Raw genomic sequence first — 26,752 nt, 5'->3', positions numbered from 1 at the left:
TGTTCTGAGAGCTCACCCAGCAGGCTCCTCAGACCAGGAGCTGGTAAGGAATAGCAAAGACAAAAAAGGGAGTTCTAAAGATTAATGCTGCGGGAAACAACTTGCATTTTAAACAATCACCTCGTTTCATTTCATGGACTGATCAGATGCTGTTTTTTGTTAAATTAATTGCTCAGAAGAAAGGGACAGGTGTGGACAGTTGTATTCCTTTTAAAACCTGAGACATATTAGACACAAAGTCTAAAACTGTTCAGAAAGACTTGACTTTTAATAAAAGAGAGAGAAAGAAAGACAATTTTTGCCAGTCTCTCTGGCCAGCTAGCTAGCTAGCTAGCTATCCATTTTCTTATTTGAAAAATGATTTGGGACCGCTTATAAAAATTATGTGCTGTTGTTCATGAGGAGAACATAAATGAGGAAATCAGAGTGAAAGGTAAATAAAGGCAGGCCAAAGAAACTATGAGTCTTTAAACACACAGAAATTCATCCCAAAGTTTGCTAGAAGCAGAGGTGAAATTTTGGGTTAATGCTTCTTAGCAGTCAAAGCCAAAAGGAAAACAAGATCCATTAGAAAAATTTTGTGGGGGCGCCTGGGTGGCTCAGTCAGGTAAGCATCTGACTTTGACTCAAGTCATGATCGCGCGGTTTGTGAGTTTGATCCTCACATCGGGCTCTGTGCTGACAGCTCAGAGCCTGGAGCCTGCTTCAGATTCTGTGTCTCCCTCTCTCTCTGACCCCCCCCCCCCAGCTTATACTCTCTTTCTCTCAAAAATAAATAAACATTTAAAAAAAAAAAAAGAAAGAAAAATGTTGGAATTTACAAGATAGAAATGAATAAACACAGCTTTTCCTGATGTAGTTGAAGCACTATGTGAAATCCTGGACAACATCCCGTTGGCATCCTAGACTAGACAATATCGGGTTCCATAAGACAATTTCTTACCAGCATCTATCAGTTTCCTAGCTCTACCACAACGAAATACCACAGACTGGCTATCTTCAACAACAGAAATTAATTTTCTCACAGTTCTGGAGGCTAGAAGTCCAAGACTAAAATGTCAGCAGCTTTGGTTTCTTCTGAGGCCTCTCTCCTTGGCTCACAGATGGCCGCCTTCATATGGTCATCCCTCTGTGCACATGTCCGTGGTCTCTCTTTGTCCAAATTCCTTATAAGGACACCAGGCAGGTTGGATTAGGGCCCATTTTAATTTAATCACCTTTAAAGGCCTGATGGTCAAGCACAGTCACATTCTGAGGTACTAGGGGTTAGGTTTTGAATATATGAATGTTGTGTGTGGGAGGATGCAGTTCATTCCCTACTAACAGCGTCCCTTGGTAGAGGGCCAAAGCTTCATTCCATTAATACTAGTAAACGAGGGACCGTAGCAAAGTGGTCCAAGCATGCAGATTTCTGAGACCTTCCTCTGTCCAAGGATAAGGAGATTGGGGATATGTAAGGAGACTCAATAAATATACATTCATCATGGCCCATGAATATTTTTATTATCAAAGTATCTGCTAAGAATTGATCTTTAGGAGCCTTACCTAAGCCACAGGACCCTGTTTTGCTTGAATAACACCTGGTGTCTACAGCCCCACACTATTTCTGGCCCCTAAAGCCCTCATGGGCCACATAAACTTTAGGTAGGGTGCCAAACTCGATATATGAAGACCTACCTCTTAAGTAAAAGATCAGGAAAGAGTACGTAAGACTTTATCTTTGTATTTGCTTATAGATGTGTACAGACCATCTGGAAGAAACTAAATTCAGTGGTTATTTCTGCAAGGGGAGGTGGGAACTGGGTGGGCAGGACAAGAATGGGAATGAGACTTTACACTGTATCTTTTCCTTTTTTTGTTTTAATGTTATTTATTTTTGAGAGAGAGAGAGAACAGGTAGGGGAAAAAAAAGGGGGGGGGCGTGGAGATAGAGAATCCCAAGCAGGCTCCATACTGTCAACACAGAGCCCGATGAGGGGCTTAAACTCATGAACTATGAGATCATGACCCCAAATCAAGAGTTGGGCATTTAACTAGCTGAGCTACCCAGGTGCCCCTATCTTGTATCTTTTCTTCGTACAGAAAATACATTTTCTTTTTTGGGCCTCAAGTACACAGAATTGGATTGATTATAATCCCTGGCTCATAACATACTCTCATCTTTGATCTGTGCACAATTACCTTTTGTTTTATTTATATATGCATGCTTTTAATAACATAATGAATTCACGTGACCCCACCACCTAACCTGAAAATTAGAACATCACCAATACTATATCACCCCGTGTATTCCTAATCCTACCCTCCTCTTCCCTTCAGAAGTGACCACTACCCTGATTTTTTTTTTTTTTAATCTTAAGTAGGCTTCACGCCCATCGTGGGGCTTGAACTCACAACCTTGAGATCAAGAGTCACATGTTCTACCAACTGAGCCAGCCAGGTGCCCCCACTATCCTGATTTTTTAAATATTAGTTATATCCACCTTTTTTTTTTTTTTCCCCCATCCACTTTTCTAAACCTGCATTATTTCAAATGATCTATCTTTAGGCTCTTTGGGGTTTTTCACATAGACGTCATATCATCTGCCCTTGGGGATTTTGAAACATTTGACTGCACTATCCGCTCAGAAATGTACATAAAATGTTTATAATCTCAGGATTGTTTTATTCATACTTCATGGACATTGATGCGAAAGGAGGCTAACAAAGCATGGGAGACACAGTAGCTCTTAACCCCAAGTCCTGATGCTAGATAGATAGCCTCCACGGCTATCACATACCATCCTTGACTGTCTGGTCCCTGTAGGCACTGGGATCCCTGGACACTACACTGCAGAGGATGTGAGAATACCAATCTACTGCAATCTGATGTGGTGTAAAGGTCACCAGGATGATGTTTCTGAGATAACGGGTGTGTCTGCTCTCCTTCCCTTGGCATGTAGCCTTCACCATCAACTACATCCACATGAATATCCTGCCAGGACTGGAGGTGCAAAATGGGGAGAACCTGACCCTGCAGTGCGTCGTTGACATCAGCACCACCTCCCATGTCAAGCCTCAGCACTGGGTGCTGTTCTATAAGGATGATGTGCTGTTTCACAACGTCTCCTCCATGAAGAACACGGAGAGTTATTTTATTCCCCAAGCCCGGGTCTATGATGCAGGGACATATAAATGCACCGTGATTCTGAACAACAAGGAGAAAACCACATCGGAGTACCAGGTGTGGGTGAAAGGTGAGTCCCTGCCTTTGAACGTAGCTCAAGTGGATGCAGCATAGTGCACGCGGTAGCAGGAATAGAAATTGAATGGAGGCTAACACTGGACCTCCCTGCCCATCCGTCACCCTTGTCACTTCTCTGCCTGGCATTTTCCTAACCTGCAAATGTAGGCATTAGACATGCTCCCAATACGCCGGGCTGTTTCTTACCTCCTTGCCTTTGCGTACACTATATTCCCTCTCCTGGGAATACCCTTCTTCATCTTCTCCCTCCTTCAAGACTCAACTCAATCATCTCTTCTCTGACACTTTCCCAAGCAAAACCAATCTCCCCCAGGGTCCCGGTCCTTACAGCTCTTATGCAATCTGGACATTCCGTGGCATTTGTATAAAGGCCACAGGCCGAGTGTTCACATTGGATTCTGCAGTCGTTCTGCCTGGAGTCCGGTCTGGGCAAGTCCCTTAGCCTCTGTAAACTTTAAAATTCTCATCAGTGAAATGAAGATAATAATAATACCCAGCTCAGGGAGTGATTGCAAGGATTAAAAGTTACCTTCTAGATAAAGTGCTTAGTATAATTTCCAACACATAATTAAGTTCCCCCCAAATGGCAATTACTGTTTCACTCAATTGCAAATGTTTCTCTCACACCTGTCTGCTCTACTGTGAGATTCCCAAGGAAAGAGATGGTGTTCGGTCCGTTTTTGTATTTCAAACAAAGAATCTGGCTTATAGTAGGCACTCAGTAAATGATTGTGGAATAAATTAGGCAGATGAAAAAGGGGAAGTAGAAATGGATAGAAATGCAGAAGTGGGAGGGAAATCATGGGAAATTTGGGTTCTGAGATATAGGATTCCATCCAGTCACCCATTGCTTTGCTCCCTCAAGAAGCATTTCCCAAGGCTGCAAGTCAGGAACAAAAACCAGGTGCAAGACATGAAAATGCGTCGAGTCCAGCTCTGGTGGCGGTCACTGTCTGGTGGGGAAGAGAGACATTAAAAAAATAATTACGGTCTAATGGTCGTATGATCTGAGTGCCTTGGGAGCACAAAGATGAGAGGCAACAATTCTTCCTAGAGAAGTTAGGGATGGCTTCCTGGAGGAAGGGACTTTGAGTCCAGATACAGAAGATCATGGAGGAGTTTGCTTGATGGTGAAATGGACCAAGGGCAGAGAAATGGAAATGTCACATGAATGGAAGAGCAGAGGCTGAGAAAGAGCAGAGTATCCCAATAGAGTTGCTCTTCAGTGAAATACCCCAACCTTTGGAGTCTTCATTTCCTGTCTTTAAAATAGAGATCACTAGGTAGCAACACGTACCCTTGAAGGTTGTTTTGTTTTGAGGATTAAATGTGATAGCATCGAAGTGTGCTTAGTAACCAAGTATTGAATGAATGAATGAATGAATGAATGCCCATCATGTGTGAGGGGTTCAGCTGGGCCATCCTTAGAAAGGGATAACCCTTTCAGCATATAGGAAGCAGGAAGAACCAGCAGGCAAGTGTTCGGGGCATTTTCCTTTCATGAGCATACAATCTCTGGCCACATTTTTGGTCAGGCCTTTAGGCTTACTTGGGAGACTATGACATCACCCTCCCCCAGGCCAATTCCCCCATGGGTGTCCTTTGGACAGTCAGGGACATGGCTGGCTAGACATCCCTCAGAGTCGCCAGGGGCAACAGCCACAGGGATGCAGACCAGCCCTTCTAGTTTCCACTGAGGACAGGGCCTTGCCTGGCCAACAGCTCCCAGCACTGACTTCAGTGATAAGGAAAGATTGACAGGCTGAATTTGGGCAATGTCTGTTGAAAAGAAATGTGCTGGCAGGCTTTAGAAACTTAGGGTGATTTTTCTTAAAACTTGGATGGTTTAATGGATTGTTAGTGAATTGAACCCTGTGCTTCCTTGACAGCGACTGCCATAACGGTCGTTTCTGCATTTTGTGTGCTCACTTTTGTCATCAGAATAGTCATTCACTCTATTGTTACTTCCAATGATAAGAACTGTCACCTATCAGACCCTCATGGGGTAAACGGTTGTAAGTGCTTCACACACGTCATTTAAGCCCTGCAATAGCGCTGAGAGCTAAATGTGACCCTTTCCAGGTGCAGACACAGGCCCAGAGAGGTTGAATGGCATGTTCATGCCTTGAAGTTCCTCAGAGGCCAAGCTGGTTAGAACCAAGATCTCGTTGACTCCAAAGCTGGCCTCTCTAACTCTTAATTATTATTCAGGTCTTTGAGGTAGACCAGAGGCCATTCATTCATTCATTCATTCACTCAACATGTATTGAGTCCCACTCTGGGCTAGGCTGAGGAACCAACAATGAGTAAGATGTGATCCCTTCCCTTGGGGAGATCCGTGTGAAGCAGGGGAACACCTTTGTAAACAGCTGCCACCACAGGTGGAAATAGTGGTACGAACACAGTATAGGTCACCTTCCCAAGAGGACAGCCCATGATGTCCGAACTGGGTGCGTTGAAACAAAGATTCAGAAGAGTCATAAGCAACTAGGTGAAGTGGGCAAGGTTTAGGATACCAGCTAGTCTGTCTGACTCTTGAGGTGGACCTCATGACCACCAGACCACGGAGCCTGGACAAGACATCTAGTCTCAGCTAGACCATCCTAGCTCCCCCTCATCTGACCCTGGCTCACCACCTACTGTACCTCTCCCCGCCCCCCTTTCTTTGTTCTAGATGGCCCTCCCAAAAAGTCTATCGTATTCCTTGACACAAGCAGTCCCTGTGCACATGCACCCTGAAATCCCTGTCTTTAGCCCCCAACCTCATCTGTTCTTAGCCCCCACTTCATCTGTCCAAATAACAAATAGCCCCCACCTCATCTGTCCAAACAACAAATAACACCCTTCCTCCAAGATTACTCTCAGGCACTATTCCCTTCTAGCATCTTCTCTGATCCCTCAGGCAAAGAGGGCCTCCTTTTTTCCTGACTGCTTCATCACTCATTATCTCTACCACACATTCTAATGGTTAATTATTTTCAGCTTCACTTTGTGAACCAGGAGGCGACATGTCCTTCCTCTCTCCCACCTCCCACCCCAACTCCTGGCTTTGGAGTTAGACAGACCTGGAATCGAATCTCAGTTCTGCAACTTGCTGGCAAGGAGCTTTTGGATGAAACTTGGACCTCACTGAGCTTCACCTTCTTCAAAATAGGCATACTTTTATCTTTCATGTCCACCCTGGAGATTTATTATGAGAATTACATGGGGTCATGGATAAAAAGTCTAACCTAGGTTGTGGTTGGCAGTCAATAAATTATAACACCAACCACAGTAATGCCTATAGATATGGCTGTTTTGTTTTAATTGTATCAGTTGGCAAGACTTGTCTCCCCAGTGGGACTGTAAACTTTGAAAGCACCAACCCCATCTGAAACATATTTTATATTTTTCAAAGTAGCTGGTATAGCTCTGGGAACATACTTGCTCAGTAATCACCTGGTAGGTAGCCCTGGGGTTCTGGGAACAAAAGAGAAGACTCTCAGATGGGTCGATCACAGTGGTGCAGCCGAGGTAGGCTTGAATCACTAGATCAAACTGATACTAATGGACTTTCTCTTTCCCCAAAGGAGTGTCCAATCCCAGAGTGACACTGGACAAGAAAGAGGCAATAGAAGGTGGGGTCGTGACGGTCAATTGTTCTGTCCCAGAGGAAAATCCCCCAATATACTTCACAATTGAAAAACTCAAGCTAGATGCAAAAGGTTTCAAGCAAAAAAGAGAAAAAGTTTCTCAGAACCAGAATTTTATGGTGATGGAATTCACAGTGGAGGAACAGGACCACGTCATACTTTTCCAATGTCAAGCCAGGATCTTTTCTGGGACCAATGTGGAGATCTCTAAAGCCATCAGGAGTGAACTGGTCACCGTGACGGGTCAGAGTCCTACTCTCCTTTTCATCACTCTCTGGTTTGCTGGTTGGGATGGGGAGAAAGCCCAGAAATTGGGAAGGGGCTGGGGCCTTCTGACTGGGCTGCTGTTTTCAAGACTGTTCTTAACCACTTACAAGCCATGCTTTTCAAACTTTTTGACTGCGATATAGTTCAAAAAATTGTGTGTGTGTGTGTGTGTGTGTGTGTGTGTGTGCAAAATTTCCCAAGCAAAAGTTTCACAACTAATCCTTAATGTATGGAGCATTTTGTTATTTTCTATTCTATTCTATTTTGTTTTTTTAAAACACTGACCTTGACTCAGTGAAATGATGCATTGTGTGATTTGCAGTTTGGAAAACACGGCTTCAAGCCAATATGGGTCAGACACCAGGAAGTGGAGTCTGGAGGGGTTTGGGAGGGAAGGGGGTCCCTATCCCCAGCCTTCGCCTCCCACATTTGAGGAAGGACTCCCCTCTTCTACCCACCCTCCATCACCAAGATGTTGGACAAATAAGAAGCAGATGAGGTGGCCTGAGGAATGCTCTTCAGAGAGAAAGGAAATAGCAGAGGGAGGCCCGGGCGTGCGTGTCCAGGATGAAAAGAGCTCCAGCACAGGCAGCCTGTAGGATGGCACGAGGACTCGTGAGCAGGGGAGAGTCAAGGGAAGGCATATTCTAGCGCAGTAGCCTCGAGTCTTTTCTATAGGAGCCCCAAAGTTTGTCATGGATACCCTTCTGCTTTTGGTACCTCATTTCATTCCCACCCGTTGTGTGTGTATATATGTATACATATGATATTATGTATATATCATATTTTTCTGATTATAATACATGGTGTGGGTTAAATTTCCAGAATATATGGCACGGTATAAAGTATCAAGTGACAATCATTCATAGCACCAATACTTAGAGAATCACTTGTGTTGTCCTAGACTTGCTCTACTGTTATGTTCATGCACACACACAAAATTTTTGTTTGTTTTTCTTTGTTTTTACCAAAAATGTGACCTGTCAAACATAACTGTTTTGTAACTTTTCCTTAACTTAACGGTATGTCATAGACCTTTGTCCATATCAAGAAATATAGATCTACGTCCTTTTAGTGGCATCTCGGAATCCTATTATAGGATTACCTCATTTACCTAATTTACCCCATTTTTCTAATATAGACTTTTAGGTATTTTCCCAGCTTTTTTGCTCCCTCTTTTTTTTTTTTTTTTAAGAGGGAGGGTGAGAGAGCACCTGTGTGAGGGAGGAGAGGGGCAGAGGGAGAGAGAGAGAGAGAGAGAGAGAGAGAATCCCAAACTCAGTGTGGAGCCTGATGTGGGGCTTGATCCCACAACCCTGGGATCATGACCTCAGCCAGAATCAAGAGGCGGACGCTCAACTGACTGAGCCACCCAGGCACACTGTCCCCCTTACTCCCTGCCAACCCAGTTTTTTGCTACTAAAACAATCCTGCAATATACAGACTTATAGTTTGTATACTTCTGTGAGTATTTTTTTCATTGTTATTTATAAGGTTGATTCCTGGCAGTCAAATTGTTGATTCAAATGTTTTGTGCATTTTAAATATTGATATATATTGCCAAAGCACTCCTCAAAATGGTTGAACATTTCCATCAAAACTGATGCTACTGTTTATTTTCCCACATTCTTACTCTTACGTAGCATTATCAACATTTTCTTGTTTATGACGATCTGAGACACAGTGATATATCATTGTTCTTGTGATTTATATTTCTTTGGTCTTTACTGAGGTCAAGTATGTTCTTGGTGTTTATTGACTTATTACATTTCCCCCCATAAACTGCCTGTTTATATACACTTGGCCCATTTTTACTGTTTCTGATTGATTTGTTTGAGCCCTTTATAAGTTAAAGGCATTAGCTCTTTGTCAAGTACTATGCAAATATTTCCCTGAGTTTGTCATCTGTCTTTCTTTTATGCTCAGTTTTCAGGCAGAAGCGTTTCATCCTTATTGAATCAAATTTGTCCATCTTTTTCTTTTTTGGCATCTCAGTTTCATGATTCACACCTAAAGCTTATTAAAGATAATTAAAGGAAAAAATGCACGTATGTTTGCTCTTACTGTTCCTGTAGTTTAACTGTTTGCTTGTTTTTTTTTTTTCTGCGTTTAGATTTCTGGTGCATCTGGAGTTAATTAGGATGTAAGAAAAAAAAAAACCTTTAGTGATGATTACCCTTCTCCAGAGGACATTTGTTGAGTATCCTAAAAGATGCCCTCTCTTGTTTTTTAACTTCCATTCAGGGAAGTAGCCTATTTTTTTTTTTTTTAATTTTCATTTAAATTCTAGTTAGTTAACATCCAGTGCAATATTGGTTTCAGGAGTAGAATTCGCAATTCATCACATACATACAACGCCCAGTGCTCATCACAAGTGCCCTCCTTAGTACACATCACCCATGTAGCCCATCCCCCTCTCCCATCTCCCTTCTCTATTGTTAAGAGTCTCTTAAGATTTGCTTCTCCTCCCCTCTTTTTTTCCTTCCCATATGTTCATCTGTTTTGTTTCTTAAATTCTACATAGGAGTGGAATCATATGGTATTTGTCTTTCTCTGACTATTTCTCTTAGCATAATACTCTCTAGCTCCAGCCATGTAATTGCAAACAGCAAGATTTCATTCTTTTTGATGGCTGAGTAATATTCCGTGTGTGTGTGTGTGTGTGTGTGTGTGTGTGTGTGTATGCCACATCTTTTTTTCTTTAACATTTATTTATTTTGAGAGAGAGAGAGAGAGTGTATGTGTGCGTGAGCAGGAGAGGGGGAGAGAGACAGGGAGAGAAAGAATCTCAAGCAGGCTCTGCACTGTCAGCTCAGAGCCCATTATGGGGCTTGATCACACTAACTGTGAGATCATGACCTGAGCAGAAATCAAGAGTCAGACGCTTAACCAACTGAGCCACCCAGGTGCCCCTATATGCCACATCTTGTTTATCCATTCATCGTCGATGGACATTTGGGCTCTCTTCATAGTTTGGCTATTGTTGATAATGCTGCTATAAGCATTGGGGTGCATGTCATCCTTCAAAACTTTTTGTATCCTTTGGGTAAAATACGTAGTAGTACAATTGCTGGATCATAGGATGGTTCTATTTTTAATTTTTTGAGGAAACTCCATACTGTTCTCCAGAGTGGCTGTACCAGTTTGCATTCCCACCAACAGTACAAGAGGGTTCCCCTTTCTCCACATCCTCGCCAACATCTCTTGCCTGTGTTGTTAATTTTAGCCATTCTGGTAGGTGTGAGGTGGTATCTCATTGTGGTTTTGATATGTATTTCCCTGATGATGAGTGATATTGAGCATTTTTTCATGTGTCTGTTAGCCATCTGGATGTCTTCTTTGGACAACGTCTGTTCATGTCTTCTGCCCATTTCTTTTTTTTTTTCAACGTTTTTTTTTTTTTATTTTTGGGACAGAGAGAGACAGAGCATGAACGGAGGAGGGGCAGAGAGAGAGGGAGACACAGAATCGGAAACAGGCTCCAGGCTCCCAGCCATCAGCCCAGAGCCTGACGCGGGGCTCGAACTCACGGACCGCGAGATCGTGACCTGGCTGAAGTCGGACGCTTAACCGACTGCGCCACCCAGGCGCCCCTCTTCTGCCCATTTCTTAACTGGATTGTTTGTTATTTCGGTGTTGAGTTAGATAAATTCCTTACAAATTTTGGATATTTACGCTTTATCAGATATGTCATTTGCAAATATCTTCTCCAATTCTGTAGGCTGCCTTTTAGTTTTGTTGATTATTTCCTTCATTGTGCAGAAGGTTTTTATCTTGATAAGGTCCCAATAGTTCATTTTTTTGCTTTTGTTTCCTTTCATTCCCACGACGGCAGACTATTTTTTTTTTTTTTAACGATAGCTATTTATTGTGAAGTTAAATGACTTTGCAGTAAAAAGCTAGCAAATTAGGAGCACCTGAGTGGCTCAGTCAGTTAAGCGTCCGACTTTGGCTCAGGTCATGATCTTGCTGTTTGTGGGTTCGAGCCCTGCATCAGGCTCTGTGCTGACAGTTCAGAGCCTGGAGCCTGCCTCGGATTCTGTGTCTCCCTCTCTCTGCCCTTGCCCTGCTTGTGCTCTCTCTCTCAAAATAAGTAAACATTTTAAAAAAATTTTTTAAAAAGACAAGTGAATGAAAGTATATCACTCTAAATTCACTTTTGGCTTCATTTTGCATAGTTGGCAATCTGTGTGTGTACTCTAATGGTCTGCAATTTTTTTATTTGTTTGTGGAAGCAAAGGCTGATCCCTACTTCTCTTACCATCTCCTGATGATCCCACACCCTGGTATCTGACCAATATTTTATTAAAACCGTGTTTTTCAAGCTGCATGAGTCATGCAATCAATTTAGTCAGTCACAGCCAGCATTAAAAAAAAATAGAATAGACCAGAAATCAGTTTTGGGGGGGGAGGTGCATATCGTTATTTAAATATGCATTTCCATGAAATGGCACAGTTTACATCATTGTCACTTTAGAAAACTATGGAATATTTGTGCTGAAATGCCATGGTTCCATGAAACTATGTGAGAAGAGCCTAGAAAATCTTTAGTGGACAGGGGCAAGAGTCTGTTTCCAATGCTCTGAAGATTTTTGAGGTCATTTGAAGAGGATTCTGCAGATGAGATCTAGAGAAGGTGGTTTTGGCTTTGGGAAGGTCAAGGGAGATTGCAGCTAAGAAGGCTGAAGTTGCAAGAATGAGTGAGAAGCATCAGAGCAACTTAGGAGAAGGTTTTTAAGGGAAAAGATTGAATTTGTTTAATTAATAAGGAAGAATAGTGTTGGCAACAAAAAAGATCACAAAAGGGGAGGATGTAAATGCCTCTTCCGCTCACTCAGCTTTGAACCTGAGTCCAACCAGCTTGTCCTCTTCTTGTAGAATCCTTCTCTAATCCCAGATTCCACATCAGCCCCAAGGGAGTGATCACAGAAGGAGATCAGCTCAACATTAAGTGCACCATTCAAGTGACACACCTGGTGCAGTCATTTCCAGAAATCATAATCCAGAAGGACAAGGCGATTGTAGCACACAAGACGCATGGCAATGAGGCCACCTACTCAGTGATGGCCATGGTGGAGCATAATGGCAACTACACGTGCAAAGTGGAAGCCAGCCGGATATCCAAGGTCAGCAGCATCGTGGTCAACATAACAGGTAGGGCTGCTGCTGGAGGATGTGTGAATATGGTAGGCTCAAGCAGCCACTGTGCTGGAATCCAGAATGGCCAATGAGAGCGGATATTTCTGCTCCTGCTTGTCTGAATGAATGTACTCAGGTGGGGGCGTGGTGCTCAAGGGGAAAAGTCAATGCAGAGTCAGTAAGCAGTTAGCTGTGGTGGTTGAGGGTGCAAGTTCTGACATCAAATCCCAACACTGCCACCCACTACTTCAGTGACCTTAGGTGAATTACTCAGCTTCTCCTTGGCACAGCTCTATGAGATGGGGATAATGACAGCACTCACCTGTAGGACTGTCTCCGTGATGAAATGACATGACTCTGCTATAAACAGCCTCATACAGAATAAGCACTCTGTGTGAATGTTAGCCAGTGTGTCTGCTATTATATTTATCTTTCCTCTGTGCCAGGCACTATGCTAGATCCCAGACCCAGGTCCTAGGACTGGGTCAGGAGTGAGAAAGCATTAGCAAATTCAAGAACAATAGCAACAATTCCCTTTTGTTGAAAACTCTATGACTGGTTTACATACATTTGCATTTCACGCTCATAACAATGCTGTGAGATAGGGATCATGATTCTGGTTTTATGGGTGTGGAAATTGAGGCTGAGATGTTAGGTAACTCACCCAACGATTATAGGGTTACCAAGTGGCAGAACAAGAGTCACCCCAGGCCCATTTGACTTCCAAACCCATGCACTTAAAAGTTCTATTGGACTCCTTTCCCCCTTTCCTGGCTTTACTTCTCTCCATAGCACCTATTACCAAAAAAATATATTCTATCTCTTCCTGTTTATTGTATGTATCCAGGCACTGGAATGCAAGCCTATGAGACTAGGAACGTTACCCATTTTATCCAGTGCTATGTCCTTAACACCTAGAATAGAGCCTGGCACATAGTAGGACTTAAATACATATTTGTTGGATGAATGAATGAACATTGGACGACTGTGTTTCAGAGGGCAGAGAGAGTCAGCACTTCGTGGTTGCCATGTGAAGGTATTCATTCATTTCTTCATTTACTGAAAGCCTTCTACGTGTAAAGCACTGAGTGTAGTCACAGGGACAGTCCACAGTATCATAGGAAACTACCCAACTGGGTGATTGGCATATGTGTTGGATCCCACTGGTCTATAGTGTGTACTAATAATTTAGTTTATTATTGATAATGATAAATATCTTGATGGTACATGATATTTTTCGCCGATCAGACATGTATTATCTCATTAGAGAAAAGTTTTCAATTCAACATACATTGAGTACCATCCGCATGCTGGGCAACTTATTGGGGATAGACAGCTGCCTAAGGTCAGGCTTTGCTCCTGACAAACTCACAGGCATAAATAGACTATTTGAATGCAATGCAATGAGCAAGTACAACAAAGGGATGGACATACTACTGTGAGAGCAACAGGGACCATGTGGCGGACCAACTGACGGTTGCATCAGCCAGAGCAGCATCTTTACCCCTCGGGCCAGGCTACTTTGGGAAAGCATAAAGCATCATTGGACCCTAGGATACTACTGTTGTAGGTGATCACCTACCCCCAGAAGTCTGTATCGGGTGGGGTATACAAGCCATTCAGTAGATCAGTCTCCCTGGCCCAAGATAACAGAGTGTTACACACACCCTGCCCTTTCTGTCCTTTTAGCCTGAGTGCTCTGTGATCCTGAGCTCTGCCCTTTCCACCCAGAGCTAACTGAGCCACACCAGGGCTGGCAGGCAAGTACCCTCATGTTCAAGTTCCACCAGGCCTTTGGAAAGCTCTCCAGGCCCACTGATGCATCTCGTGATCCATGCCCCTGTTGCTATCAAGCTTCACTGTCAATGGCTCTATTGAGTGATGTTAGCAGCTCACAATAGATTTATGAAAATAGAAGTCATTGAATTAGTCATTTGTCTTTGGATAGAAAAGACACCTTCATCCCCCACTGTCTACCTTTTCAGACCTGTTCTGTCACCAGGTGTTGTAGGTCTTTCAGCTCTGTTCTGTCTTCTTGTCTCGGTAATCACACCCTAACACTGGCCCTCACACCAGGATTACCTATTGCAGGGGTTTCCTGGAGTATCTCTGTTCCAGTTCATTCTTCAACCAGCTATAGGAGAAGCCCTCCTAATATGACCCCTATTTGACATCACTGTTCATGAGCTTCAACCCTGAATGGTCATGATCCTTCACTTTGACCCCATCCCCTTCCCAATGTCCCTCCCACTCTCCCTGGGCCACTCTTTCCCCTCAGCCACTGAAAAACTCCTGTTGTCCTTAAAGACCAAACCCCAGATCTCCCTCGGGGGTTCCCCAGGACAGTTCCATGGTCACACCTTAGTTCCTATCACACTCGGTTTCCATCTTTATGTCAGCAGTCACTACAAAGGTCTAGAGTCTGCCATCACCACTTTGGGTAAGCTCTTGAAGGACCAGATCTGTGCCTCAATTCACCTTACATCATTGACACTTAGCACAGAGACTGGCACGTTGGAGGAGCTCAGTAAGTGTTCATTCAACAAGTGAATAAAAGACTAATTCTTATTAGTCTACGTGATGGTCCTGCTGGTCTGTTACATTACCTGCAAATGGACCATTTACAAATGGACTATTATTTCCTTACATTTCATTCCTACAGACCATCTTGCACCTACTTCTGAAAGATGGTTTCTATTTTTCACATTTTCGTTTACATATTTTTAAATAGTGAGTCATTTCTTTGGAATTTTTTTGCTAAGTGATTTTTTTCACATTTTTTGGTATCTGCCCACTGGGATTGTAAAGGCTTTTAGTATGTCAGTTTCTTTGGTTTCTTTTTCCCATTCCTAAACTAGAGCTTTTGATGGTGCTAGGAAAACAGATAAGTCAATGCTTATGTGGAAGGAAGGATGGAATGTGTCTTAATAAAACATAGATTAATTATTGGACTACCACCTTACTTGAAGTTTTATTTTATCCCCTTCTGAGGAAACTAGGAAGGCATTGGGGATTGATTTTGATGGAAATAACTCCTATAGATAGCTACTTAACATCAATGACAATGACAGTGTTGATTTGTACCTCCCAAAAACCTGTATGGCAGGTAAATTTAGAACCAAATGTAGAATTTGATTCCCTGACTCCTGGCTGCACTCTCAAGCCTCTAGCCCAAGAAGCTTTCCAAAGAGGGACTTTGGGTCTCAGTTCCTCTCTCAATATGAAGATAGTTTCAAAAATTACTGACTTCATCCTTCTGCATCACAGGGAATAATCTTGAAGCCAGTGTGCATTTGCTTACATGAAGGACCACTGCACAGTGGTTAAGTAGTTAATTAGTAATTTTCCAGTAGCTGAAATTAAAAACATAGTCCATGACTATGAAATCTTGATGTATTTCAGGGAATATTCAAATAAGATGACAAGACTTCTTAAAAGTCAACTTCTGTCTTTATTGCTATTGACATCCAACCTCAACTGTGGTGCTAGTGACTCCTTAAAGTGGCATAGAATGTTACAGCTTACAAAGTACGCAACCTCGGGTGTTATCTTCTCTGTGGGAAGTGCTGGAGGGATGGTGACCAGCTGCCACTTCTCCCCAACCTCATGCTCTCTGCATCAAGCCTGCACTTCATCCTTCTTGCTCCCAGTCCAGGCTCTCAGCCCCATCCATTCTCCCTCCAGATATCTCCCTATTAACACACATCTGATGTCATTCCCCCAAGCCAAACTCTCCATGGTTCCCATTGCCCCAGGATACAATTCACACTTGTTTAGATGGTTCTCAAGGTCCTTCAAGATCTATAGGTCTTCCTCTGGCCGCTTCTACTCCCACTAAGTTCCAGGACTTTCAGGTGCTCCAACTTCCTGCCAGGACTTGCATTGGCTCTTCTCTCTGCTTAGAACACTCCCTGTTTGCCTGGATAGTTCCTGTAAGAGTCCTTTCCTGATTCCCCGAGCCTAGGTTCAGCTATCCCCTCCATGGGCTCTCCTGCAGATAACCATGTCTGAATCACCCACTAAACGTAAGCACCTGGAAGTCAGGGACTTTTTTTTTTTCACAGCTATCTCTGATGCTAAGCAAGGTACCCAGTACAGAGAAAGTGTGTACTAAATACTTATGAAATAAAGCATATGAGTGAATGAATACCTGGGTGAATGCATGAATCATCACTGCTGCATTACACAGTGAAAAACTTTTCTAATTCATTTTTATGAAATAAATTGGATTAACAAGGGTAGAAAACCTGCCATTGCAATCCCAGGCAAAGAATGAACCCTAACTCTTGAATTGTGTGATTATTGGGTTTCATGAGAAGCTAAAGAGAAATTTCTGCAGCAAGTTTGGGGATTCGCTCTGACAAAAGCAGCTGGGTCAAGGGTCTCTCTGTTAAGAGGGCTGCGGGAGTGGTGCCCGGAAACGTCTCACCTCCTTCCACTCACTGGTCTTCCAGAGCTGTTTTCTAAGCCGAAGCTGGAATCTTCCACCACCCGCCTGGATCACGGTGAAAGCCTGAACCTGTGGTGCTCCATTCCAGGAGCACCTCCAGCCAACTTTACCATCCAGAAGGAAAACACGATTGTGTCACTGTCTCAAAATTTCACCAAGATAGCCTCAGAGAGGGACAGAGGGACATACACCTGCAATGCAGGCATTGGCAAGGTGGTCAAGAAAAGCAATGCAGTCCAGATAACTGTGTGTGGTGAGTACATCCTCGCTGGCTCAGAGAGTCTTGGGGTGGAATGAGAGAAAGGCAATTTATCACCAGCTGCCACCCTCTTCAGTCTGAAGGCAGATCAGACTGAGACAGGGTAACAACTTGGAGGTAAGAGGAAGCAGTGATATCAAGAGACCAAACAAGTGTGTATTCCTTCTTGGAGGACAGGAAAGAGGCGGTACAAAGAAAATGTTGGCAAAAATCAAGTTCATGGCTTTATTGTGGCTGCATGCTGTTGATGGGGCCGAGTTGGCAAGATTCTGGCTGCTGGAACAGGCACCCTCTAAAAGGTCAGGGAGGAAACACTGCTTACTCAACACTAAATTTTAGGATCTCAATTCCATATCCTGATCCATATCCTGGCTGACCAGCAGGGCTGGGACTCCTGGTGGGCCGAACATAGGTACCAGAACCACCTACGGCCGTGCTTCTCAGAGTGACTGTGCATGCAAAACCCAGTTAGAACACAGTTCCGGTTGGAGCCAGATTCCACATCTCTAACTAGATAGAGCCTTGGGGATGCTGGGTCCTAGACCACCCTCTGAGTAGAGGGGTCTAAGTGAATGGAGAGCTCTGGTCAAGCTGTCACAGGCTCTGTTGTTATTCAGTCACTGTCCTTCAGTTTACCCTGTGGCTGTGGTTTTAGCCAGCCAAGATTTTAGTCTCAACTCAACAAGGATTGTAGTCTATTGTCAACTCTCTCATCATGGAAATCCAAAGGAAATAATGCAAGAGACAAATGTGGGCCATTACATTTTCATTTTCTCTGTTGTTCTTGGAAGGAGGTCATTTCGTTTTATAAGCTTTATAAATAAGTGAACTTCTAAATAAGGACCTAGTAGAATTCTTGCTTCTTGGGGCGTGCAGTTTATGATCAGGAGAGGCTGAGGCACTGAGGATTTGTTTTCAAATAAAATCTGTTTGGTACTTGTTATATTTTTAATGCATTTCCTTATATCTTTTCTCAATATAACTGCCACAACATATGGATGTGTGTGCATGTGAGATGCATGGAAATATAAAAACGTATTTATTTATTTATTTATATTTTATTTTTGAGACAGAGAGAGACAGAGCATGAATGGGGGAGGGTCAGAGAGAGAGGGAGACACAGAATCTGAAACAGGCTCCAGGCTCTGAGCTGTCAGCACAGAGCCCGGCACGGGGCTCGAACTCACAGACCGTGAGATCATGACCTGAGCTGAAGTTGGCTGCTTAACCGACTGAGCCACCCAGGTGCCCCTATAAAAACGTATTTAGGGGGATGTCATGTTTTTCTTGAACTTGTGTCATCCTTTTTTATTGATAGCATTCATTTCCCCCCTCCGTCCTCATCTCACACACACACACACACACACACACACACACACACACATTACTTGCCAATCTTAAAGGAGTCCTATAAAGGTAGATAAGGCAGGTAGGCATTTAAAATTATAGTAAATGCGCCTAGGGGGGCGCCTAGGTGGCTCAGTTGGTTGAGCATCTGACTTTGGCTCAAGTCATGATCTCAAGGTTCATGAGTTCGAGCTTCACATTGGTTGTCTGCTGTCAGCACAGAACCCACTCCAGATCCTCTGTCTCCCTCTCTCTCTGCCCCTCCCCTGCTCATGCTGTCTCTCTCAAATAAATAAATAAACTTAAATAAAATAAAATAAATTATAGTAATGTTAGAGTTTGGAGAAGGACCCTCTTAGGCTGGATGTTTTGTTTCTGCTTTCAGTCGTCATTCAGGTTGTCTCTCTCTCTCTTTCGTTCTAGAAATGCTCTCCAAGCCCAGGATTTTTTATGACTCCGGCCCTGAGGTGATAAAAGGACAGACCATAGCAGTCAGTTGCCAGTCTGTAAATGGAACCGCACCTATTAGCTATCACCTTGTGAAAGCAAATAGCATTTTGGAGAGTTGTAACATGGACTCCAATGAGCCTGCAGTATTCAAAGACAAGCCAACAAAAGATGTAGAATACCAATGTATCGCAGATAATTGTCATTCCCATACTGAAATGATCAGTGAAGTTCTGCGGGTCAAGGTGATAGGTAAGTTGCATGATCTTGAGTTCAAGCCCCACATTGGTCTGTGTGCTGTCAACGCAGAGCCCACTTCAGATCCTCTGTCTCTCTTTTTCTGCTCCTCCCCCCTCATGCTCTTTTAAAAATAAATAAACATTAGAAGAAGAAGAAGAAGAAGAAGAAGAAGAAGAAGAAGAAGAAGAAGAAGAAAAGAAAAAGCTAATGCAGAATGCCAAGTGAAACTGTTGGTTTAAACTGGGTCAGCATTAGTGGCTAACATTTACTGACCCCGACTATGTGCCCAACCCTGTGTGAAGTGTTGTAGTAAATTATCCTCATTAATACTTACAGTAGCCATGAAAGGCCCATGATCATATTATCCTTGTTTTATGATGAGACAACTAAGGCTTAGGACAAACAGCTGGTGGGCAATGGGGCTGGGAATTAAGGCCAGGCAGCGTGGCTCCTGAAGCTGGCTTGCCACCACCCCTTTGTACTTTATCAGGAGAGATGCTGTCGAATCAGGCTGCACCCTCTGGGATCTGCCCTTGTGGTGGAACCCCACCCTCCCATCAGGGGCCTGGTCCTCCCTTTTTGTGAGAGCAGCAGCTCCGTGGTCTAGTGACGTACTGTACTCTTCAGGGAGGTGATTCATGGTCAGATGCCAGTGTGCTGACCAGTCAATTCTCACACCGATAGGAAGGTCTGCTTGGGAAGACAATTGAGGATCAAAATTTCAGTAATTAAACATGGAAAAGATATAGGGGAGGACATCGAGTTCTGCTTGGATCTGCTGGGAATGAGAGGCCGGCAGGACTTCCAGGTGGAAATGCCCAGGTCAAAATCCAGACCTGGAATTCAGGGGAGTAATTGGACTAGAGCTATATATTTAGGCATTAAATGCCACATGCTTACGTGTTAAATGCACAAACAGAAGCTATAATGTGCGCGAAATCACCAGAAAGGAGAATGGAGATGGAAAGCTGAGGACTGAATTTTGCAGAAAGTCCATATTTAAGGAGCAAAAGGAAGAAAAACTAGTGAAAAAAGAGGGAGTGACAGGTGGGAAGGTAAGAGAATCTGGGCAGTGAGACATCATCGAAGCCCCAGAAGAAGCTGGGTAGCAGTTGAGGCCACAGGTGGGAAGGTTAGATGGGAGCCTATGAAAGGCTGGATTTAATCTGCTGGAGACTCAGGGATGGGATAGTCAGGGGATTGGTGACCTTTGGGGTTTCTTCAAAACCAGAGATAGAGGGCAGTTTCCGAAGCAGAGGACTGAAAGTCAGATGTCAGGAGTAGCGAGAATGTGGGAAAACGAGGAAGTGAGAATGATTGGTTTAGAACATCTATAAAAGGAAAAGGAGAAAACCAAGAATAACTAAAGGTGGTGGATCAAGATTATTTGTTCATAAGATCTGGAAATGCCATGCATCTTTGTATGCACAGGGAGTGAAATCTCTCTCTCTCTCTCTCTCTCTCTCATACACACTCACACAGAATAAAAATCAACAGGACACAGAGGTTAATCATATCTTCAGGCTAAGTGTGGAGTGAGGGGACGTGTCCATAGCATCTTGTGTTTAAAAAACACGTGGGGACAGGAGGCATCAGTTGCTGCCCTTATGGGCTAAGGGGGAGGAGAGGCTCTGAAGAATGTGGGATTGATGGGGCAGGGAGGGTGGTGGGAATGAACTGAGTAAAAGGATCCCAGTCTTGGTCACAGTGCAGCAGCAGGACAGCCATGGGCAGTGCTGTGTCATGTTCATTCTCTTGTGACCCCCCTGTTCTCAGTGCTGTCCCTTTCTCTGCCTTTCAGCCCCCGTGGATGAGGTCAAGCTCACTATCCTGCTGAATGAAGAGGTGGAGTCTGGGAAGGAGGTTGTGCTTCGGTGCTCCGTGAATGATGCCTCTGGTCCCATCACCTACAGGTTTTACAGAGAGAAGGAGGGCAGTCCCTTCTACCAGATCATCTCAAATGATACCTACGCCATGTGGCACAAGGAGAAGGCTAGCAAGGAACATGAGGGACAATATTACTGCACAGCCTTCAACAGAGCCAACCTTGTTAAAAGCAATCCCCAAAGCAACATACTGACAGTCAGAGGTGAGTCAGGGTCTCAACAGTGAGATATAGTGTGGTTTCCAAGAGCAAAGCCAAAGTCTCACCCCTTGTAAGAGGAAATGGGTGGCTGTTTAGCTCATTTCACTGAGGGTTGAGAGACCAATGTTCTCAAGGTTCTTTTATTGCAAGTGACAGACATGCACCCAAATTAAATATAGAAGAGGAATTGGTTATTATAAAAATTAGAAATTTCTCATATAATCGTAACTCCAAATTCTTGGTAGAGAGATATCAACTGGCCTGTCTTGGGTCAAATGTCCACCCATGGACCACCTGTGGCCAAGAGGATTGGGTCATGCAGAAGGGACATAGTTTCAGGAACCCACCAATGTGGGTAGAGGTGGCTTCCTAGTGAAGGAGAAGGGATGAATAGACCCCCAAAAAGTAATCTACTTCAGTCCAATGGTCCTTTAAGACCATAGCTGTAGCAAAAAACAAACCAAAAAAAAAAAAAAAAAAAAACAACCCAAAAAACAAAAAACAACATTTCTGCACCAGCTATGAACACAAGAGTCCTTTGGAGGTAGATGCTCATGTAAGATGCTGGATACAAGGACTATAAAATTCAGTCTTATTTGTTGCTTAAATTTGATATTATTTCTTGCTGACAGAGCAAAAACCTGTGTGTGCGTGTGTGTGCGTGTGTGTGTGCGTGCACGTGTGTGTGTGTGTGTGTGCGTGTGTGTTTCTTTCTTCATTTCCAGTCTTTCTTGCCCCATGGAAGAAAGGACTTATTGCCGTGGTTGTCATCGGAGTGATAATTGCCACCTTGATACTTGGAGCCAGATGCTGTTTTCTGAAGAAAGCCAAGGGTAAGTACAATTCTTTCACTGCATTCTGGCAGGTCGCCCTGGCCAGGAAACTGGCCATGGATGTGAAATGCTTCAGCTTCATGGACAGCTGGTGCTCTGCCCCAGCGGGAACTGAGGAGACAATTGTTTTTCTCCTTGGGGGGGGGGGGGGGGCCCCTTGATAACCAAAGATTTGAGCTACAAAGCTTTTATTGCCCCTTGGATTTAGCTAGGCACACGTGAACGCAATGGTTCTTCTAGTTGGACAACCCAGAAAAGATGAATCTGGAAGATTGCATCTACATGTGATCAGAAGAAGCTGTTTCTGTGGATTTGGCCACACCTAGTCCTGCAGTTGGTAGAGTGGGTTGTGAGTGCTATGGAGACATGGAGACACGCCCCCCCCTCCCCCCCAACACACACACACTGAATGCCTCCCAATTAATCTGCCACTTGTGCCGTGATTTCTACCCTGTGCTTGAGGTTAACCATGCACGGAAGGGAAGCCAGGATCACCCACTGACCCTCAGAAATCAGAGTCAGCTAGCCTGAACTCAAGGAAAAGGGCACAGTCCCAGTAAATTCCGCAAAAATGTTTGCGGAGTAAGGCTACTACCTGGGATGGGTGGGGCAGATGGATGAGGTGGGGCCCTGGGCTTTTTCTGGAGCAAGAAAGTTGCCACCCTTCTGGGAAGACGGGCTCCAGAACCAACCCCTTCCTAAGGTTGACCCTGGCCTTGGTCTCAGGCCGGCTTGGAATTAAAAGCAGAAGGATTGACGTCACTTTTACTTTCTGAAATCTTCTTGAATCAAAGCGATAATTGCCTGTATATCTGGCTTATCTGGTTCCTTTATCATTATCTTCATCTCGATCACATTCCACTAAGGAAAATCGCTCCTGGCTAAAACAGTCAAAATGTCAGATTCCTGAAGGAAATGATGTGAAATCTCTCAGTATAAGAGCAAGAAAAGACCTACTTTGTTTATGTGTTTATTTTCTTCCCTTTTAAAGGCAGGAAGAGATTTGGCTTTCTTTTCTCTTTTTATGGGTATTCAGCCTTCAAGAAAGTCAAATATGGCCAAGATGAGTGTTCCTATCTGGTATGGACATGGATATTTTATACTGACTTTGGATTTTCTCTTTCTCTTTTAAAGCCAAGCAGACGCCAGTGGAGATGGCCAGGTCAGTATGCGTATTTGGAAGAGACGTGGGTGGCTCTGTAGACATGTGGAAACTGTAGGGAAATTCTGGTCATCAGGAATTTTTTCTTGGGAAACTCAGAAAAATAAGGTCTTAGGTGTGAGTAGTGGAGGTGTGCGTGCGTGCGTGTGTGTGTACGTGTGTGCATGCGTGTGTGTTTGTCTCCGTGGAAGATTGCCAATCGCCCTTCCCTGGGAAAGAATGGCCTTATTCTGAGGCCACGTCCTTCCGACACTCTTACCTGTCAAATCCCCTTTTCCTTATGAAATTATACTGACGGTAGAGGGAATTTTTAGAATTTACTTTCTTGGTAAAATAGAGTTGGCCTAAAAAAAAAATGGTTGTAATCATTTTACTGTTTTGAAACCTCAAATCCAAAAGTATGGAAATGATAGCTCTGATGGTTCTGGAGAAAAACAGTAGCACAGGCTGAAGAACTCAGAGGGGTGGGATTCGCCTGATAAAGGCTGCCTGCAGTTCAGGTTCCCTTGGCCCTGACATTTATTTTAACGGCAAAAAGTTTTTGTCAAATAATCTTAGAGCTGAAAACAATGTTAGCTTTCCACAGGAGAGGGTAAAGTTTTTGTAACTGCAGAAAACTCTTTAAAGAAGAAAAGAAAAAGAAAACTCTTCCTGGTTTTCTCATGATCTTTCCTTGGTTATTTTATTAGTTTGAAGTTAGAGCCAAAAAAAAGTCATCTATTCTTTACTTTTTAAATTTCATTTTAAGGCCAGCAGCGCCACTTCTGAACTCCAGCAATGAGAAGATGTTGTCAGATCCCGATACCGAAGCCAACAGACATTACGGTACGGTCTTGGTTTCCCCTAGTTGCTAAGCGTTTTCCCCAGCTGGCTACACACTCCCCTACTGGTCTTAGAAGCAGAATATGTAGGTAATGGGGTTCAAGTTGGAAGGGAAGCCCTGTCCTCAAGCAGGGGCACTTAATCCAATCAGTCATGGAAGGGTGAGTTGATAAATAAACCAAAAACTTCAGAAGACAGGCAGAACATTTTATCCTAATTTTACCACCTTCTAAACATCCCAGGGAATGTGGAGAATAATTGTAATGCCATGGGTACCTATCCTGGGTTATCTTCCAAAACTTTGAACAGTGCCCAAGTATAATCATTATCCTTTTGTTAGAGAAGAGACCAGTTACCAAATTAGGGCACTGGTAAAACATCTTCTCGGATGGAATTGTTTATTACAAGCACAAGACAGTTTCCTTTCAAACTTTGCCACAATTAATTAAAGTATTTCTCTGATAGTGGAGGCATTAAAAAAAAAATGTTACAATAAAGGAATGCATACTTAGAGGCTGAGTGAAAGCTTGAAAGTAAGCTCAGTAGGGTGGGGAGCCAATCCCTGGAGTTCTTAATCCCATTAAGTCTAGGAGAAAATTGCTCAAGCCTTTGAAGAAGGGTGCCAGCCACTTCCCAGAGGGGTGGTATAATTACATCACGCAAGACATCCTGTCCCAGACCACGTTGGGGGCAGTTTTCTTTATCAGCAGTTCTGAGAATAGAATTCTCATGTTCTTTTCTAATTGTGTTAAGTGTTTCACAAGAATGAGAATTTTAGGTAGGATATGCCTTTTACAGGGCATACTTGAGAAACATGTTTTAAGAATTGAGCAATTCTTATAGTACCAAACCAAACCTTTAAAAAGTCAATAAAACGGCCTGGTTGGCTCAATCGTAGAGCATGCAACTCTTAACCTCAGGGTCATGAGTTCAAGCCCCACATGGGACGTGGAACCTACTAATTAATAATCAAACAAACAAACAAATAAATGGAAGAAGCTGGGAAACTGTATTCCTGAAGGCCATCAAATAGAACAGGAACTAAAGAAAGCACAAAATGTGAGACAATCCTTACTAGACAGTGAATAAAACATTTGCAATAGCAAAAGTAATGGGCCAATAAAGAGAGAAATGGGCAAATATATCATTTAAGAAACTACATACAGAAACATTTGGTGAATATTTAGTAAAAAGTAATCCAGTGTTATAGAGAAAATACCTTTTTGTGGTTTAAGGGGGGGGGTTCTTTTGGTGATTTATACTATTTACACCTAAATACATAGACACTTTAAATTAAATGCTAAGAAGTATATTAAAATAGGATTTTCCCCCAAATTTCCAAAATGCAAGAAATACTCTAATTCTTATATTGTCTCTCCATGGATGATTTCACTTTATAAAATATTTTAATAATCACGATAAGTAATTAGTTTTAATACATAATGGAAAATCATATGTTCTTCAGAAGTATCATTTATAACACCCGTAAGAATTATTATTATGTTTTTATTCTTGAGAGAGCATGTAAGCAGGGGAGAGGGAGGGAGAGAGAGAATCCCAAGCAGGTTCTGCACTGTCCGCGTGGAGCCCTGTGCAGGGCTTGAACTCACAAACTGTGAGATCATGACTTGAGCTGAAATTAAGAGTCAGACACCTAACCGACTGAGCCACCCAGGTACCCTGAGAATTATTTTTAATAAAGAATAACTTGATTTTTAAAAATGTTAAAAAATTTTTTTACCCTGAGGTGGCAGCCTGAAGGTACCGTAATTTTTTAAACCGTGTTCTCATGCATTCAGTCCTCCGGTTGGAGCAGGCGAGTTTGCTACTTTCTGGTTATGGACCCCTTCCTTTAGAATTAAGCTTAACCTCGGGGCCCCCGGGTGGCTCAGTCGGTTAAGCGTTGGACTTCGGCTCGGGTCACAATCTGCTGATCTGTGAGTTAGAGCCCTGCACCTGGCTCTGGGCTGACAGCTCAGAGCCTGGAACCTGCTTCTGATTCTCTGTCTCCTTCTCTCTTTGCCCCTCCCCCACTCACACCCTGTCTCTCTCTCAGAAGTAATAAACAAACAAACAAAAAAGGAATTTAGCTTCATTTCTAATGAGGTTGCTCAACGTGAACAATTCTGAATTTTGAACAACCCATAGGCAGAAGTTTTCCTCCCATGGGATGGTAAGCGTGTTCCTGGTGTTAGAAAGAGACCGCACAGTGGGTGGGATGGGGCTGAAGGGGGACCAGAAGGGAATCCAGAATCAGATACGCTGCTGGTTGCCCGCTATACTGAAGAAGTTAGGCCTGACTTTGTTTCTTAGTGGCACTAAGTTGTTGTTGTTGTTGTTGTTGTTTTTTAATGTTTGTTTATTTTTGAGAGAGAGAGAGAGAAAGAGTGTGAGCTGGGGAGGGGCAGAGAGAGAGGTTAGACACAGAAACCAAAGCAGCCTCCAGGCTCCCAGCTCCCCACCCATCCCCATGTGGGGCTCAAACTCACAAACTGCGAGATCATGACCTGAGCTTAACCTGAGCACTTAACTGACTGAGTTACCCAGGTGCCCTGTGGCACTAAGTTTTTTAAACATTATATGAGAAGCTAGAATTGCCATTGCCATTCATCCTAATTGTTATTTTTCAACTAGGTTACAGTGAAGATGTTGGAAACCATGCAATGAAACCAGCAAATGAAAATAAAGGTAATTATCTAATTTAAAAAAGTTTTTTTCATTAGAAACTTTACGTTAAAAAAGACCCCTAGGGAAAGAGCTAAAACTGTTAAGGCCTGGGGATGTTTCCCCACCTCTCTCAGTGACCCTGTCCCTGGCCACTGTG

The 26,752-nt window shown here is 43.3% G+C and overlaps 1 protein-coding gene across 11 annotated transcripts in view; it reads left to right on the top strand.

Annotated features, from left to right (window-relative positions):
• PECAM1 (platelet and endothelial cell adhesion molecule 1) overlaps positions 1-26,752 on the top strand; it is a 74,061-nt gene that overhangs the window by 23,127 nt on the left and 24,182 nt on the right. For all 11 annotated transcript variants that reach the window (XR_007459312.1, XR_007459313.1, XM_049637653.1 and 8 more), the window contains 10 exons: positions 2,943-3,236; positions 6,814-7,119; positions 12,022-12,297; positions 16,737-16,985; positions 18,762-19,037; positions 20,827-21,114; positions 21,837-21,944; positions 23,079-23,106; positions 23,855-23,931; positions 26,563-26,616. Coding sequence is in view for 9 of the 11 variants with exons in the window: in XM_049637653.1 (XP_049493610.1) it covers positions 2,943-3,236; positions 6,814-7,119; positions 12,022-12,297; positions 16,737-16,985; positions 18,762-19,037; positions 20,827-21,114; positions 21,837-21,944; positions 23,079-23,106; positions 23,855-23,931; positions 26,563-26,616 (1,956 nt within the window). In the remaining 2 variants the exon portion in view is untranslated. The remainder of the gene's footprint in view (positions 1-2,942; positions 3,237-6,813; positions 7,120-12,021; positions 12,298-16,736; positions 16,986-18,761; positions 19,038-20,826; positions 21,115-21,836; positions 21,945-23,078; positions 23,107-23,854; positions 23,932-26,562; positions 26,617-26,752) is intronic.

Source organism: Panthera uncia, chromosome E1, assembly GCF_023721935.1.
Source record: "Panthera uncia isolate 11264 chromosome E1, Puncia_PCG_1.0, whole genome shotgun sequence".
Taxonomy (NCBI): domain Eukaryota; kingdom Metazoa; phylum Chordata; class Mammalia; order Carnivora; family Felidae; genus Panthera; species Panthera uncia.
The sequence above is the reverse complement of the archived record's forward strand: the minus strand, read 5'-3'. Positions and strand labels throughout refer to the sequence as shown.